Genomic DNA, 18,627 nt, shown 5'->3' with positions numbered 1-18,627 from the left:
CCCCAGACAGCCATTTTGCTGTTATTCATTAATAGCAAAAAAGACTGGAAACAACCCAATTATACACAATTATAGAGACTAGATAATTGAATTCTAGTATATTTCTGTATTGGATTAGTCTACAGCAGTGAAAATGGAGATGCATCTCCCAAACATAATGGTCAGGGAAAGAAACAAGGTACAGAAGGATCCAAACATTCCACTGTTGCCAAGTTGAAAACAGGGAAAGTGAATATATACATACATGGATACATATATATATATGTACACACGCACATTTGTGATAAATGTGAAGAAGAGCCAAAGAACGATTAATGTAAAATTCAGTTTAGTGGTCTTTTTTTTTTTTTTCAATTAGCAATAATCTCGCCTCGGATAAACCTCATTGGCTATGATACTGCCACTGTGCAAAGCTAGTGGTCATTTTTGAGGAGGAGCACGTAGGATCCTTCAAAGATACTAAAAATGTTCTGACAGATGGTAGTTACTTGGGCATTTATTCTTCTGAATGTATATTTCACAAAATAAAAAGTTTTTTTAGAAGAGGCACTTGGTATCATTGCTTTCTGTCTGCTTAGTGTCTCTGCTGCCTCTCCCCTGGGTAAATGTTCTTCATATTTCCCCTGGCCCTTGTAATTTCCATTACCAAGATATATTTCTGTTGTCACTTTAAGGAGAAATATGAATTTATATAGGATAACCAACAGCTTCCATTTTGTCCCAATTGGATCTTTTATGAAATTGGCAGCTCTCTAAATACTGAAGTTCACTGTTTTTTAAATATATTTAGTTTGATTTTGAAAAAAATCTTATGTCAGTCACTAATATTTAAAACAGATAGGGGACTTCCCTTGTGGTCCAGTAGTTAAGACTTTGCTTTTCAGTGCAGAGAGTGTGAGTTTGATCCTAGGTCGGGGAGCTAAGATTCCACATACTTCCAGTCCAAAAAAAAAACCCAAAACATAAATAGAAGCAATATTGTAACAAATTCAGTAAAGACTTTAAAAATGGTCCAAATCAAAATAATCTTAAAAAAACCCAAACAGATAAAAGCAGAGTTGCCTTCATTGATTGTACTTGATGTTCTAGGAATACATGGCAGTGCAGTTTGAATGCCACTGTTCCAGTTTGTAACTTAACATGCAGTCTGAACTAGGTGATAATCCTTTAGTATTTTCATGATTTCATAAAAATTCTGACCCTTGAGACTGTTCGGATGCTCATTCTCCTTTACTTGTAAATTTAATTCTGAGGTAAGCCGTTTTCTAAAGAACTGAACATTACTTATATCCCGTGGTGGAAGTCACCATGGTCTACCTGAGGCTTATGCTTCTGTTGCAGAACATAGCTCTGCCAGTGAGAACTGGCCTGCCTCCGGTGGCCTTGTGAAAGGCCAATGAAAAGATGCATGAGATGCGTGACTGTACTCTCCCTACAGACCTTTTACCTTCATGCAGGGTTCTTCCTGATCTCTGCCTTAGTTTTGATTGGGAATTCCTAGGCACTGCTTAACTACTTTGTGGACTTACAAGGGAAAATGTTGATTCCAGAGGAAGCAGCCATCCTTCTTGTGGATATTGATAAGTTTGGATGTTTTAGTTTTGAACTAAAACCATGACTTCTAGTGGGGGTGAAGCAGTTTCAGTGAGTGAAACATGGAACCAGAATCTCTCGCTGGGGTTTAATGGTGTTGACATTTCTTTTTAAGTAGCTGAACCCTCTCTTCTAAGGAAACCATGTTGCTCAGGTTGTGTGCTCAGTCTTGTCCAACTCTTTGCAGCCCCATGGATGTAGCCCATCAGGGTCCTGTGTCCAGGGCATTCTCCAGGCAAGAATCCTGGAGTGGGTAGCCATTTCCTACTCCAGAGGGTCTTCCCAACCCAGGGATCAAACCAATGTCTCTTGAGTCTCCTGCATTGGCAGGCGGATCCTTTACCACGAGTGCCACCTGGGAAGCCCAAGGAAACCATTGCAGGAAGCTAAATAAGAGTTTAGAGTAAGGATAGGGGGTGGGAATCTCAGGCACTAAGACACACCCTTCCCCACCTGTCAAAATTTTTAAATGAAAATAAGACTTAGAGAAGTAAAGTGATTTGCCTAGGAGTGCATCACAATTTGGTAACAGAGCTAAGCTTTGAGCCCAGGGCTTTTATACCAGAAGGAAATGGCAACCCACTCCAGTATTCTTGCCTGGAGAATCCCATGGACAGAGAAGCTTGATGGGCTACAGTCCATGGGATCGCAAAGAGCCGGACCCGACTGAGCGACTTCACTCACTCACTCACCTGACTCCTAGCTCAGCGTTGTTCTTAATAAACCACACTGCCAATTCTGTAGAAATCTACCTAAGAAAATTCTCAAGATGTTTCTTCTCACTGCTTATTAATTTGCTAAATAGCATGTAAATGTGAACGTGCATATGTGGGTGGTGACCAGTTCTTTTTGCTGCTTGTAGGTCACTATGACAAATGCGTGTTCGCCCTCCGGGAGGAGAACAAGAGTGATATGAACACTGTACTGAACTACATCTTCTCTCACGCTCAAGTCACCAAGAAGAATCTTCTGGTCACCATGCTTATCGTGAGTACCGTTTCCCAGAACCTGTAAGGATGGTTGACGATACGGAAGAAAGAGTTTCTCCCTGTGATGGCTCTGGTCAGAGGAAAAGCTCCTGCCTTGTGTGATTCTGGGATGGGCGGGGCTTGGGTTGTGGGTTAATAGTTTCTCATGCCCGTCTTTGCCCTTGACCTGAAGGAACCTGCTCCAGTTGGGAAAGAACTGTTCTGCCAATTATTCATATCATTTTTAAAAATTAATTCATTTTTTTAATTGAAGGATAATTGCTTTACAGAATTTTGCTGTTTTCTGTCAAACCTCGACATGAATCAGCCATAGGTATACATATATCCCCTCCCTTTTGAACCTCCCTCCCGTCTCCCTCCCCATCCCACCCCTCTATGTTGATACAGAGCCCCTATTTGGGTTTCCTGAGCCATACAGCAAATTCCCATTGGCTATCTATTTTACATACGGTAATGTAAGTTTCCATGTTACCCTTTCCATACAACTCACCCTCTCCTCCCCTCTCCCCATGTCCATAAGTCTATTCTCTATGTCTGTTTCTCCACTGCTGCCCTGCAAATAAATTCTTCAGTACCGTTTTTCTAGATTCCACATATATGCATTAAAATATGATATTTCTCTTTCTCTTTATGCCTTACTTCACTCTGTACAGTAGGCTCTAGGTTCATCCACCTCATTAGAACTGACTCAAATGCATTCCTTTTTATGGCTGTGTAATATTACATCGTGTATACGTACCACAACTTTATTCAGTCATCTGTCGATGGACATCTAGGTAGCTTCCAGGTTCTAGCTATTGTAAATAGTGCTGCAGTGAACAGTGGAATACATGTGTGTTTTTCAGTTTTGGTTTCCTCAGGGTATGTGGCTAGGAGTGGGATTGCTGGGTCATATGTTGGTTTTATTCCTAGTTTTGTAAGGAATCTCCATACCGTCTTCCATAGTGGCTGTATCAATTTACATTCCCACCGACAATGCGAGAGCGTTCCCTTTTCTCCACACCCTCTCCAGTATTTATTGTTTGTGGACTTTATTATGATAGCCATTCTGACTGGTGAGAGGTGATATCTCACTGTGGTTTTGATTTGCATTCCTCTAATAATGAGCGATGTTGAGCATCTTTTCATGTGTTTGTTGACCATCTGTATGTCTTCTTTGGAGAAATGTCTGTTTAGGTCTTTTTCCCACTTTTTGATTGGGTTGTTTGTTTTTCCGGTTTTGAGTTTTATGAGCTGCTTATATATTTTGGAAAGTAATCCATTGTCAGTTGTTTCATTTGCTGTTTTTTTCTCCCATTCTGAGGGTGGTCTTTTCACCTTGCTTATCGTTTCCTTTGCTGTGCAGAAGCTTTTAGTCAGGCCCCACTTGTTTGCTTTTGTTTTTATTTCCGTTGCTCTAGGAGATGGGTCATAGAGGATCTTGCTTTGATTTATGTCATCGGATGTTCTGCCTAAGTTTTCCTCCAAGAGTTTTATAGTTTCTGATCTTCTGTTTAGGTCTTTAATCCACCTTCAGTTTATCTTTGTGTATGGTGTTAAGAAATGTTCTAATTTCATTCTTTTACATGTAGCTGTCCAGTTTTCCTAGCACCATTTATTGAAGGGGCTTTTTCATATCATCTTACACAAGAACTCAAAGTCCTTGACTCCACTTAAAGCTGCCTCATGTTTCCCCATCCCTGTTGTCACTCATGACAGTAGCTTTAAAATGGAGTCTTATCTAGCCAACGTTGTTGTTTAGTTGCTAAGTTGTGTCTGACCCTTTGGTGACCTCAGGGATGGTAGCCCACCAGGCTCTTCTGTCCATGGGATTTCCCAGGCAAGAATTCTAGAGTGGGTTACCATTTCCTTCTCCAGGGGATCTTCCCGACTCTGGGATCAAACCTGTGTCTTCTCCATTGGCAGGTGGATTCTTTTCCACTGAGCCACCAGGGAAGCCCTATCTAGCCAGTGTACTGTCCCATTATCACTTTTGTTTGTTCTATGAATGTGAGCAATGGCTCTCATATCCAAAACTTAATAACAAAAAATAACTGTTAGAAGTCTTGTACTGTTCCTTCCCGACTCAGAAAACACTTCAGTTTATTCCTCATCTTCTTTGATCCCTTTCTGTCTTATTTATATGGACGTCTAAGCTCAGATTATTGTGTTGGTAGTAGATACATGCTTTTGTCCCCATAACTCAGTAATTTGAGAATTAGTAGAAAGAGGCAGTGAGAAGTGAGACTGGTAAACACGAGTGGGACTGATGCACGTTTGCCCAGTGGGTAGAGTTTCTGTGGGCTGGAGGATTTCTAAAGATGATCTGTAAGTTCTCCACTTGTCGTTTTTTCTCACTCGTTCTAGGAATCAGAGGACAGCAGGACTCGTCTTCAACGCCTCCCCCCACCAGTCCCATCCCACGAACAATCTCCTGCTCCATGAACAATTAATTGCCTTGCTGCTACATGTTTGTGTTTTGGGGAGACTATATTACCTTTTTGCTCCCGTGGTTTTCTTTCTTGCCTTTTTGTGGGATTGGCGTTCTTGGCACCTTAATTCCATCCTTTCTTCTTAGAGGGAAAAAAACTACACATCTTCTGCTATATTTTATTTCATGGTTCAGAGTGAAGGGAAACTATCTACTTCACATCTCTGGTTAACAACAGTGCCCCTCTCTCAGTTATCTGCCTAGGTGGCTAACTCTGGAGGATATAACATTTTTTAGAAATAGCCATTTTAAAAAATATGTAATCATAGGGAGAGTTCATTACCTTTGCTACCCTAGAATGGCTAGACGGTGGGGAAACCAGCAGATGCATTTGAAAGGAAAAAAAAAATATCAGCACAATGTAATATTTCAACTTCTCCGAGTGATAGGTTTCGGCAAAGAAGATATTACCTTTGGCAACCTGCTGATTTTCTTTTTCTCAACTGGAAGAGGGAAGAAACCTCTGACTAATTAGATTTTTTCCTTAAATTTTAATGAAAGGGATTGCTAATTCTCATTTAGTTAAAGCCAAGACTTTCCTGGCAGGAAAGGGCTATGATGAGGATGTGGAAGAATCTGTCAGTTTGGACCTAAAAATGGGGTAGAATTTGCTGTTTTAGGAAGCTAATTATAGTGAGTTTTCATGTTAGTATGATTACCTTTTTAAGGACTTAACAGTTTTTCTGCACTAAAAATAGACCAAAGCCCAGAAACCTTGGAGCAGCAGAAGAGTAATGATTGTCCAAGACTGTCGCTGGGTTTCTTAAATTCTAATTTGTAAGATATAGGGGCTCGGCTCGCTCCTTTTGCGGAGTGATTGTAAGTAACGCTTGCCTTAAGAATCTCATTATTGGAACACGGAGCCATATTTCCTCAGAGAATTCTGGAGTAGCTTTGAGCCGGGGCTGTTCATTTCTCAAGTAATCACGCTGGTGTGATGGAGAGAGAAAATGGCAGCTGTTCGGAGCTCAGGCCTTCAATTTTCTTCAGAGTCCAGTCACTCAAGTGTGTAATTACACGGGGGGTGCTGCAGAGGCGTTGGGCCCTGTCAGAGAGCTGGTTTGAGGCTGTGCTTTCTGCTTTTGCCAGTCAGGACAGGCAGAAGCCAATGGGACTCTGGCTTGCTGCTAGTTCTTTTTTCCCCCACCTTGTCGTCCTGATTACTTCTTACCTGCGTGGATGGTACCCAAACTTTCTTTCCAGCAGGCCAAGCACTTTGGAGAAAAGAGTCGTTTGTTTAGTGTTTTGGTTTAGATGAATAGGAAGGAGAGGAGGAGGAGGGGGAGGAGGGGCTGGGAGGAGGGAGAGGGAAGGGGAGGAGGGGCTGGGAGGAGGGAGAGGGAAGGGGAGGGGGAAGGGGAAGGAGGAGGAAGGTTGAAGATGTGAACCAGAAAGATGGATTCTTCCTTTTCTTTCTTTTGGCATTTCACATTTGTCTTTCAAAAAAAACAACAAAAGAAAACTTGGTAAACATCTGTAGGCTTTTATATCATTAAATTGCTTTTGAAATATCAGTTGTTTTGACCTCGTCCCAGAGATTTGGAAAACAAGAAATTAATTGCTGTGACTGAGCTGAGGATCGGCCAGCAGTGACTTGGGGAGCTGGGATGAAGGCTGGGACAGGGCTGCTCTCCGATCTGCCTTCTTCCAGGTGGGGGGTGTCCCATCCCCCACCTCACATCTGCATTAGTGGGGGTAGCTGGTAAAAGCCATTTCAGCTGTTTGGATTACTCTCTCTAGTGGCCATCACCTGGCTATGGCAGCGTTCCATTCCCCCAGCTTGCATTCTCTGCTGGTTCCCCTTTCTTTGCTTACCTTGGCTTCCTGATCGATGGTTATGTGCCCAGCATGCCCATCTCTGCCTTCTAGAAGTAGGACTGTCGATGGTGTGCTTTGCTGAACTAGACAATGATGTCTGGGACTTTTGAACCTAGAGGGTGGGAATCAAGAAGATCAAGCGTCTGTGAATCAGTGTTGCAGCTGCTCCGAGGAAGCCACCCTGCCTTCCAGGTGGTGGCATCACTTGCCTCATAGTCTCACTAGCAAATTTCGTCCAATCTTGCTCTGTATCTGGAGAGCAGAATATCAAGTAAACCGCTAAAGTTTTGTCCAGTTTTCTCCAGGTGGAGGAACATGGTGCCACATTGAAACCAAAGGAAGTTTATCTTTCGAAAGCTCTTATTTCTTAATTTTATAGGAAAATGCTAGGACATTGTTTATATTTGCTCAGAGATGTTTGACTCTTTAGCCAAATTTTGTGCTGATGAAAAGGCTCAACCTCTTCACGGCTCTAGACGAAAGAGTATGTGTGTTGTGCCCACCTTGATTCTGAGTAGCCTTCCTTATTTCTGGGGTGGTCCACATGAATGTTTAATGACCCGTGCTTTGCTAGGAGTAGTGGCGTGCCTGTGAGCCTCTGATTTGGTTTAGACTGTGTTGCCCTTAATTGCTCAGTCATACCTGACTCTTGGTGACCCCAAGGACTGCAGCCCGCCAGGCTCCTCTGTCCTCAGGGGTTCTCCAGGTAAGAATACTGGAGTGGGTTGCCATGCCCTCTTCCAAGGCATCTTCCCAACCAAGGGATGATCAAACCCGGATCTCCTGCATTGCAGGCAGATTCTCTACTGACTGAGCCTCCAGGGGAGCCCAGAGCATTTAAACACCCTTCTATCCTTCTCTCAACATAGCCGCAAATAATTTTGTCCAATATATAATAAAGGAGAAAAGTCTTTCTCAGTAAACTCAGGTTTCCTGAATAAGGGTGATATTAATATTTCTTGTTAAACCTGCCCCACAGCATTTTTGAGCTGGTAGGAAGTTGCTGAATGGCACAGGGTTAACCCCAGCCTGGTGCTCTGTGATGACCTAGAGGGGTTAGCATGGAGGAGGGGAGGGAGACTCAAGAAGGAGGGGATATATGTATAATTATGACTGAATTGCGTTGTACGGCAGAAACCAAAGCAACATTGTAAAGCAGTTTTCCTCCAATTAAAGAATTTTAAAAACATCTAGCTGTGACCGGACGAAGTTGCCAGTCCATTTTTGGTTTGGGGATTGGTGCCTCACCCAGCTGGACAGTAGTTAATGTGTCAAGAACATTGCCCATTATATCACATTCTTCTCATTTTGAATTGCCTTCACATTTTAGGATGTGAGGATCAAGTTGGCTGTATGGGGCTCTCCTGGAAGTCAGCTGCATAACTGGTGGAAGTTTTGACATTTAAGAATGCTTGTTATATTTCTGCAAATCTGAGCTATTCCTTGTGATTAGCTACCACCCAGGTTAAGAATGAAAACAAGAAATAAGTGTGTGCTACCAACCTTAACCATTACTAAATAATTTTCATCTTTCTTTGCAGATTTATGCAGGTAAGCCCCAAACCAGGGGGTAGGCTCGTTAAATGAACCTGCCTCTCTTCACTGAGGAAACACATGCTGGCACCATCACCTTTTAGTGTTAACTGTTACAGAATGTTCAGCAGAGTCAGATGGCGATGCTGGGCTCTCCAGTGGCCCAAAGGACATCTGTGTCTAGACCAGAGGCCCATAAACTTCCTCTTGGAGGTTTACATCTTAGGATGGGTGGTTCTGCTAACAGAATCATCTTCCATCCCTCACGGTTTCTTTCAGGGCCTGAACTCTGTGTTGAGGCTAAGGACAGGGGAGGATCGAGAAGATTACTCTACAAGCCAATTTCCTATTGCCAATCTTTTCCTGAGTTCTATGATGACAATGGAGAAAATAATATACAAATGCAAAATTTTCAAGTCATGATAATTTTTTTATTTTTATTTTTTTCTCTTTTATTTTGTAAATTATGAAAGTATGATAACATACTAAGAGACTTGGGATATGGAGAACAAACTCACATATAGTTCTGCTATATATTACAATTATTTTTTAAGTAGATAACTTAAGCTTTTTAGTTGGAGTTTCAATATCAAACTCTCAAAAATGAATAGAATGAACATACAGAAAAGTAGAGGATATAGGCGTCAACACATGATAAATTAATGGAAGTAGTGGTTTATTCATACTGTGTTTGATATTTCATATTCCAGAAAGGTCTGGTTTCTGCACTTTATCACTGGGAGCCCAGGAAGATTGTCAAGTGGTGATCGTGAATGAATAATTACTTCCGTATTATTTTTTTCTAACCTCCATAGTTCACTTTTCTTACCAAAAAGCAAGCTTCTCTACCCGCTTTTCTTACCCCTTCTCTCTCATACTAGAAAGAAGAAATGAAAAGGTTTTACTTTTAAGTAGTTTTTTGTGTGTGCGCTTTAGTTAGAACATGATCTGTAGTTAGACAAGCTGGTAACTCCATTTTTATTTGATTATTTTAATGTAATCTGGAAAGGTCAACCTGGATTGTCCATATCAAATCCAGTATAGGTTGAGTAGGTGGCTGGTGTTTCTGTTTTGTTGTGCTGACTTTTATTGTTGGCTGGTGTTTGTTTTTGTTGTATTGAGAGTTTAGCCTGGCTTTTTGCAGAGTGGGCTTCCCTGGTGGATAGCTGAGTCTGTTACCTAGGACATAACTTAGGTGTTGGGATCTTTCAGAGGTTAGTTCTGAAGACTGGAGTAAGTACCTCAGAAAGGATTATCTTTCTTAGGTAAAGAGAGATTTAGGTAGGAAAAGTTTATCCTGTTTTCCCTACCCACTGTTATCTCTTCTTTCCTTCCATTTTGTTTTGGTCTTGTTGCTGGTGATTTTATTTATTTTGTTTGTTTCTTGGCCTCACTGTGCAGCTTGCAGGATCCCAGTTCCCCAGAAAAGAAAAGAAAGTGAAGTTGCTCAGTCGTGTCCGACTCTTTGCAACCCCATGGACTGTAGCCTACCAGGCTTCTCCGTTCATGGGACTTTTCAGGCAAGAATACTGGAGTGAGTTGCCATTTCTTTCTCCAGAGGATCTTCTTGACCCAGGGATTGAACCCGGGTCTCCCATGTGGGCAGCTGCTTTACCCTCTGAGCCACCAGGGAAGCCAGGAATCAAATCTGGGCTCTCAGCAATGAAAGCGCGGAGTCCTAACCATTGGGCTGCCAGGGTGTTCAAGTGCTGATGATTTTGTATATTCCCTTGAAATTCTGTTTTGCTCCTAAGTTCTCAGTAAAAGATGAGACTTCATTGTATTTTCTCTCTGCTCTTTCTTTTGTGCCCTGGGATGGGACGAACAGGTCCTTCAGTCTGTGACCATATGCTCAACCAAGCCCTAAATTTACAGTCACTTTCTTCTTCCACTCAGATGAGTGAATCAGTTCAGTTCAGTTGCTCAGTTGTGTCCGACTCTTTGTGACCCCACGGACTGCAACACGCCAGGCTTCCCTGTCCATCACCAACTCCTGGAGCTTACTCAAAGTCACGTCCATTGAGTCAGTGATGCCATCCAACCATGTCATCCTCTATTGTTCCTTTCTCCTCCCGCCTTAGACTTTTCCCAGCTTCAGGGTCTTCTCCAGTGAGTCAGCTCTTCCCATCAGGTGGCCAGAGTATTGGAATTTCAGCTTCAGCATCAGTCCCTCCAATGAACACCCAGGACTGATCTGCTTTAGGATGGACTGGATGGATCTCCTTGCAGTCCAAGGGACTCTCAAGAGTCTTCTCCAACACCACAGTTCAAAACCATCAATTCTTTGGCGCTCAGCTTTCTTTATAGTCCAACTCTCACATCCATGCATGACCACTGGAAAAACCATAGCCTTGACTAGACGGACCTTTGTTGGCATGAGTGAAAACAGTATTTGTACTTCCTTAACTGTAAATACCGTCACGTGGTTTACTACTCTGGAGCAGACCTCTGGTCGTGGATTGGGGAACCAGAAAATAGTTCCTGCTTTAAAATGTTTGAGAGACTGTCTTTCCAGTGTGCTCACGTTGAGCACTCCAAAACCGTTTACCCTGTGATGTGGAAGGTGGTAGGGATTGTAGAAACAGCGCTTGGGGAAATGTGTGTCTGCCCCCAAAGCCCCACACCTGTACTGCTGTGGTGAAGGACTATAAGGAGGATCCCTGAGATGGGGAAGGTTTAAGATGAAATGGAGATTCCTTAAGAAAAAGGCAATAATCGAGAAAGGGGAAAGATTAAAAGGCAGCAACAGGAAGCCATTTAGGATCTGGCTGTCTTTCATGTCCTGTTTGATAGTGGGATGAGAGAGAATATTAAAAAAAAGACTAACATATAAAGGCAGTTATTTCAAACTCCAAGTAGAGGGAAACTATGTGATGTGGTATTCAGAACTACTGTTACTGATTGCTCTGTAAATTTCAAGAATGACAGGCATTTATAAAAACTGCATCTGCAGTGTTTTTTTTTTTCAGTTTAGATGAAAATTACATAGATAATGGGTGAATTTAGGGAATAAACTGATATTGCCCTGGAGAAGAAATGTTTTCTCAAAATATGATAGAGATTTTTTCTTCTTAAATTTTTTGGAGACTGAGGACCCAGTCTTGAATTACACCATGGATCACATAGTAGGAGCTTGGTTTTCCCCTGTAATGCATCTAAGGATTCACCGCATTTAGGTATCATGGAATGGTTCTTGGTACAGCAGGAGGATACATGATTTGGGGTATAGAATTGTCAGCATGTGTTTCTAAATGAGTAATTTGTGCTTATGTTTCTGTTCTGTACCCTCCTGGGATGCTGGACATTTGGTTTGTGAAATGAAAACCACCAGGAGTGGTTCCTTTTGCCTTATTCTTCCTTCTTTCCAAAAGTGGAAGAGGGACCAAGAAAGCTTTTAGGCCTTATATTATTTAAAACCTATTAAAAGTTTGAGACACCATCTGTTATTATTTTTACCCAGGATCCCTTGTCCCTTTTTAATGGTCTCTGATGACTTCTGCGTGTTTAAAGTGTAGCGTTGGTTCATAAAGAAATGCATTAGGAATTTTGAGCCTGATTGGCCGAGGGCCTTGGGCTTCTCCTTGGCAGCAGCTTCCTCTGGGATCTCTTTACTGCACTGTTTAGGATAAAGGTAACAGGACGCTTGCATCTTAGGAATCCAGCTGTCTTTTACTTTGTTTTTATTTCCTTGTCCCGATTCAAAGTTCTCACCACCTCAGTTCTTTTTTTTAAGCTTCTTATTTTGTACTGTGGTATAGCCAATTTAGGGCTTCCCCAGTGGCGTTAGTGGTAAGGAACCCACCTGCCAATATAGGAGACATAAGAGACGTGGGTTCGATCCCTGGGTCGAGAAGATCCCCTGGAGGAGGGCATGGCAACCCACTCCAGTATTCTTGCCTGGAGAATCCCATGGACAGAGGAACCTGGTGGGCTACAGTCCATGGGGGCTGCAGAGTCTAACACAGCTGAAGCGACTTAGCAGCAGCAGAATAGCCAACTTAACAGTGTTGTGATAGTTTCAGGTGAGCAGGGAAGGGACTCGGCCACACATCTACAAGCATCCATTCTCCCCCAAACCCCTCTCCCATCCAGGCTGCCACATGACATTGAACAGAGTTCCAGGTTTAGTTCTTTTTAACATGAATGTGTATGTTGTCACATTAACAATTAGGATCAGCTGTGTGGCCGGGACCCCACCCTCACTGATGAGCTGCTGAATATCCTCACGGAGCTAACTCAACTCAGCAAGACCACCAACGCGAAGGTGGCACTCCGAGCACGCCAGGTAAGGACGTGAGTTGGTTATCCGGAGGGAGGAACGGTCTTCACAGGCTGGGCCGTCCGTTCCATGAGCTCTTCCCCAGCACCTTCCAAAGGTCATGCAATTTCCCACATATGTCTCATTGCCTTCAGGACAAATGTTCTCATGTGTTGTATGCTTTTTTAAAGAGAATGGAAAAGATTAACCTCAAATTTCTTTAAAATAGGAGCCCCCCCCATAAAGTCCTGTTACCATTCCCTGTTAAGTCAGGTGGAGGAAAGGAACCTGAAGGAAGACAATAGGTTGAATATTTCTTGCTTTACAAAGGGAGCTTAGGAGCAGCTGAAACTTTTAAGTGTATAGCAAAACATCAAGTGTGGAAAGCAAAAAGATGAAATGACTCTTCGGTGCTGGCAATCAGCGCAACCCCAGAGCAGTCCAGTTAGTTTCACCCTGTAGTCTGCATTTCCACTCCAGAAGGTTTCAGCAGGGAAGCCAGGGTTTGGCACTCCCTTTGTGTTTTGTGTTCCAGTGTGCGGGCATCGACAAGGAAGCAGCATTTGAAGCTGTTCAGTGACCTTCTGCTTTCTCTACAATTGTATCCATGTCACTGAATTACTCAAAGTTATTGAACCTCTGAGCGACCTGCTGAGGGTATTCAGGTCCCACCATGTCCCTCTTTGTCTGCGACACTGCTTTCTTTCTCTCTGCCCCTCACACGTATGGGTGTCACATTCTGATGCCCTCTCCTCTACCGAGTACCTGGAGCTGTCGGAGCAGCTTTTCCTAGTCTGTCTTTCCCCTTTAGCGTTACAAGAGGCTAGCTCGGCAGCGTCCACCTTCCCCACAGCTGCTCCCTGCCAGACCTGATTCCCAATTAACAGCTAGTCATGCAGTCCTCAGCTCCAGCGGCTTCACGGGGCTAAACCACTGGCACTGATTGAGCTTGATGGAGGTTGTTTGCTCTCCCTTCCCTCCCTCGGCCCCCCCACTGGAGATCGCTCACTACGCAAATCATGGCGAGAGTCAACTGAGACGCAGTACTCGGTGGCCCTGGCTTCCTGTTACAGGCCCCAGAAGTTGTGGTACTTAGTCTCTGTTTTATCTTTGATGTCTGCACATCCAAATTTGTATTTATTGCTTCTGTATCAGAGCTGCCTAATGGGAGCCTAGAATAATCACTCCCTCAGGAACTTAACGCCTCTTATTTTGCTCTCACTCTAGGTTCTTATTGCTTCCCATTTGCCATCATATGAGCTTCGCCACAACCAAGTCGAGTCTATCTTCCTGTCCGCCATTGACATGTACGGACATCAGTTCTGCATCGAGAACCTGCAGGTATTCATGCATTACAGCCCTTTTCTACCCCTCTGCACTGCTGTCCCCTTTATTCCCAAGCATAGTTTAATTAAGTAATCAGTTTCAGTCAATTATGATTTTCTGTGTAATAAAGTTTCATCCCTTGACTTTATAAGACGATTTGTACTTTTTTCTTTTCCCCATAAAAATGCTGTTAGAATTGTGGCTTAGCTTAAAGGTTGCATAGGCTGGCCTTGATGGATGTGTCCTATTGAGGGCTTCACCTCTTGTGCTTTTATCTAGAAAGTATTCTAGGACACAATGAAGTGGTGGTACTGGTTGATTTCTGATATTTGAATCAGATGTATAAATCGGTTAAACGGGGAAAAGCTACTTAAATAATCATGCAATTTTATTTTAATGCTTACTGTTAAGCTTTGTACAGAGCCAACTGTATAAAAGAATACTGGCTAATTTTACTGCTAATTCAAAGAACCTTGACTTGTGTTTTAAACATCATTTTGTCAGGAATTACTTTGTATTTTTCTACTTGGAAATAATGATAATATTATCATACCTAGCCAAGGGAATCTTCTAGCTTTCTCTCAGATTTCCTTCTGGGGAAACTAAGGAAGTGGGGACAGAGTCGGGGGAAGGATATTTTTGTTTATTTGGTTCACAGTTGAAATAGAGTTCAAATCTATGGTTTACCGTAGCGGAGTACTGACCCAATATATTAAACATTAAGTTCAGCTGTATGTCAAAAAAGATAATAATAGCCATAAACATTTAATAGCATATAATTAATGCACTGTTAATGCATGTCTATGAATTTTACATATACTGTCTAACACTCACGACAGCCCTTGAGGATAGGTATTATTATCTTCCCCATTTTGTATCTGAGAAAGCCAAGGCAGAGAGAAGGTAACTTCATGCAAAGAGAAGATAAGTTTATAAGTTTGCAGGCAAAATGCTCAAAGTTTCACTAATGCTTCTAATGCTAAATATTGCCCATTGGAATTGTTCTCTTATGGAGGTAATGGTTGAAGCTTGTCTTTGTACCTTCCAGAAACTCATCTTGTCCGAAACGTCGATTTTTGATGTCCTGCCAAACTTCTTCTATCACAGCAACCAGGTCGTGAGGATGGCAGCTCTGGAGGTGGGTTCTCACAGTAACATGACGTCACCTTTTTCTCAGCTTCTGGCCGACTCCTCTGGCCTGCTTGGCTGTTGTTATCCGTCTTTCTTCTTTGGCCTTAATGTTGGTTCCCAAGAGTAGAGTCTTTTCCTCTAAAACAAATGCTGGACTTTGGTCTTACTTTTATTCAAGTGTGCCAACTCAACTCATCACCAGTTTCCGGGTTCCAGCCATAGCTACCAGCATTCTTCAATTCTATTTTCCAAGTACTTGAATCCTTCCATTTCATAGTGATGAGGATGCCCTGTAACCCAGTAAGTGAAAAATACGTGGCTGATCAGAACCGTACCATTTTATGATTTGGGCCAAGTAAAATGGATTCTAGTCATATTCTGAATTGTCAAGCAGCTCTTATGAACTTATGAACTATTTCAGCGTGAGAAGGAAAGTTTAATGAACTGTGCTTTAGGTGCTTTATTTTTCTCATTTAATCCTCCAAAAACTTCATGAAGTAGAAGAAAGTAAGACTGAGAGGTTAAGTGACTTGTCTGTATTCACATGGATAATAAGTGGAAGAGTTTGCATTTGAACCCAGCTCATTCTGACTCACGGACTTTGCTGTGTCCACTGTAGCATGCTGTCTCATTAAGCACAAAAATTGCAGGCCCCAAATACTGCTGTAAAGTTTGCCAAGGAGGTGTTTTTTGGAGGTGAGGAAAAGGAGTGTCTTAGATGATTTTTGTGTGGTGTGACACCACTACAGTCTTCTGCGTGCTCCTTTGGGTTACTTTTTATTTGTATTCTGTGGGGAGACTGTCATGAATCCTACTCAGTAAATACCAAAATTGGAAAACATCTAAGTGTTCTACAATGCTGTTATGCTATTTAATGCAAAGTCTCCTTGTATACCTCACATGATGATAGGATTCCATGTTCCATCGTGTGTGCATGGCAAATTGGCTGTGAAGTTCATGAGGTTGAACTGACAGGTTTTCCTGAGAAATAGCCTGTTGCTGTTTCTTTGAGTCAAGTTAGTGTATTTGAGATATTATATGTCACATTACGCCTTCAGATTTTGCCGAGGATTTGGGTGATATGAACAATGTAAAATTTGATTTGGGCCAGTTTGAAAACAGAAGAAAGATACGAGATAGTGAATGAGTGAGACTGTACTTCGGTGGTTTCTGTTTTGTATTTTCACGCCTCAGGTGGCCCAGAGCCGGCACCTCTCATTTTTCTCCCTGTTTGCTTTCATCTTCTTTTTACGAAAAAATTATTTATTTGGCTGCATCGGGTCCTCACTGTGGCACGTGGGATCTTCGTTGTGGTGCTTGATCTCTCTAGGTGCAGCGTGCAGGCTCCAGAGGACGTGGACTCAGTAGCTGTGGCACATGGGGTTAGTTGCCCTGGAGGCATGTGGGATCTTCCTGGACCAGGGATCAAACCCGTGTCCCCTGCATTAGAAAGTGGATTCTTAATCTCTGGACCATCAGGAAAGTCCCTGATGTTATATTCTGTTGAAGTCATCATGTGTAATGAATTAATAATCCTAGTTCTGTATGCCCTTCTGCTAATGATCAGTTTCTCTCGAGTTTAGATTAGTGTAAGGGGCTCTCAGCACACCTAGAGGTGTCCAGCAGAGGCAGGCTGGCTTCTTTTCCATTTATAGTCATGGGTATGGTTGTAAGACTCCAGCCGTATTAATTAAAGCAAGGTATGTATGTGTGTATTCGGCAATGGGACTTCTGTCAGCAGAGACCACCTTCTTCTTTCTGCACCATCCCTCTCTTTCCAGGACTGTCTTTTCCCTGGGCTAACCACCTCTGAGTTTCTGCTTTTCAAGTGTATTTACTGAGGATTATTTTTTAACCAGGTGTATGTTCGAAGGGCTTATATCGCCTATGAACTTAATAGCGTACAACACCGGCAGCTGAAGGACAACACCTGCGTGGTGGAATTCCAGTTCATGCTGCCCACATCACATCCAAACAGGTGAGTCTGAGCGGGTGCATGCACCTGAGCCAACCAGAGCTCTATCTGGAGAGTTTGGGGGAGGGGGAGGGGTAATGTGTGTGAATGTTCTCTGTGGTTATTTTTTTAGCTAGAAATGTAGAACAGACAATGAATACATTTAAGCCATGAGAGAAGAGCCTCTTGGCAGCTATTTCTTTTCTTTTTTTTTGCTTTTTGATCTTTGACCTGGAGAGAGAGAGTATGGTCTAATTTAGATACGAGGTTAAGAGGATTCCGTTCATTTTTACTTGTGTTCTGTCATGAAGGAGGCATAGTTCTTTCTTTTTATAAGTTAGAATTTACTGGTATTTTACTTTCTGGAGTTTTGCCAGAAAATCACATTTGTAGCAGTTTAAGTCAACAGGATATAAAAATATTTTGAGTGGAATGCCTTTTTCCCCTTTATGTTTGCTGTGGGTTGAACCTGAACCAGTTTCATGATCTCTCCAAAAACACACATGTAAATTTAGCAGTTGAAATTCTGTTTTAAAAAATCACGCTTCAGAAAGCAAACTTAAATTCAGGTAAATTACTCACACAAGTAATGTGTGATTAATTCCACACATTAATAATGGAATCCGTGTTAATTCCATTAATTTTACTTTCTTCCACCCTTAAAAAAAATGTACATATGGAAATTTGTTGCCAGTTCCAACAAATAATACCAAAATATTGCTTTGGCTTTAAGATGGAAATACTTTCTCTAATAATCTCATTTCTCTTGCACGTATTCCCAGGCAGTGAAAAACCTAGGAATTTCATCCCCACCTCGAGTCATCTCCTTTCCGTATTTTCATTCTCCTCAGTAATACCACAGGAAATATAAATAGCCACAGCCAGTCTTAAGCTGCACCCCCTCCACTTCTTCTTTATGGCCTTTGGTTCTTCACTCTGTGTTACAAAGTACCGTGTCTTTGGGGATCCTTAGTTACAGACAACAGAAATGGTTCTGCCCTGAATTGCCACTTCACCCAAAGCAATAGCAACTCTTCCTAGAGACAAAGAGGTGTGTGCGGGAGCCTTGCGGCCACTGAATGCCAGCGTTGATCCAGCAGAGGTCAGCAGCCGAGCAGCCGTGTCTTCAGAAAAAAGTACTTGTCTTCTTTGTCTCAGAAGGTCCTTTCATTCCTCTCCCTCGAAAATACCTTATGGCTGGCAGAGAAAAGCATATATCTTTGATTTAGCAAGCATCTCTCAGTACATTTTCGCCTCCGTGGATTTCAGAATCTCATTTTCCAGAAACGAATGGCTGTCCTTCAGCGAGCAGGCAAGGTACTCATGGCACACACGGGCTCAGCACTCGGGCTTCTTTCTTCTCCTGCATTCCTTGAATAATTGTAGAGAACTACACACTATACTTCCCACCCTTTGTAATTCTCAGGACATTCGCTTTTTCTTCCTGCTTTGGGCAGTGATTTGTAGTCAGGCTGCAGCGCTGCTTCTGATCTCCTTCCCTCCTCATTGCTCCCCTTGTCTTTCTGAATTGCTCTCCCTGTCCTACTTTCTTTAT

General features: G+C 42.4%; 1 protein-coding gene and 1 non-coding gene across 7 annotated transcripts in view; one reads left to right on the top strand and one right to left on the bottom strand.

Annotated features, from left to right (window-relative positions):
• The window catches only part of ACACA (acetyl-CoA carboxylase alpha), a 288,377-nt gene that overhangs the window by 140,459 nt on the left and 129,291 nt on the right, over nt 1-18,627 (top strand). For all 6 annotated transcript variants that reach the window (NM_001009256.1, XM_042255219.2, XM_060394702.1 and 3 more), the window contains 5 exon segments: nt 2,456-2,580; nt 12,575-12,688; nt 13,889-14,002; nt 15,036-15,125; nt 16,978-17,096. In NM_001009256.1, the coding sequence (NP_001009256.1) occupies nt 2,456-2,580; nt 12,575-12,688; nt 13,889-14,002; nt 15,036-15,125; nt 16,978-17,096 (562 nt within the window).
• Nucleotides 277-415, bottom strand: LOC114117134 (U4 spliceosomal RNA). The gene has a single exon (XR_003590919.1). It is a non-coding gene; the product is annotated as a U4 spliceosomal RNA (small nuclear RNA).

The sequence above is a fragment of the Ovis aries genome, chromosome 11 (genome assembly GCF_016772045.2).
Source record: "Ovis aries strain OAR_USU_Benz2616 breed Rambouillet chromosome 11, ARS-UI_Ramb_v3.0, whole genome shotgun sequence".
NCBI classification, from domain to species: domain Eukaryota; kingdom Metazoa; phylum Chordata; class Mammalia; order Artiodactyla; family Bovidae; genus Ovis; species Ovis aries.
This window is presented reverse-complemented; position numbering and strand designations above follow the sequence as displayed.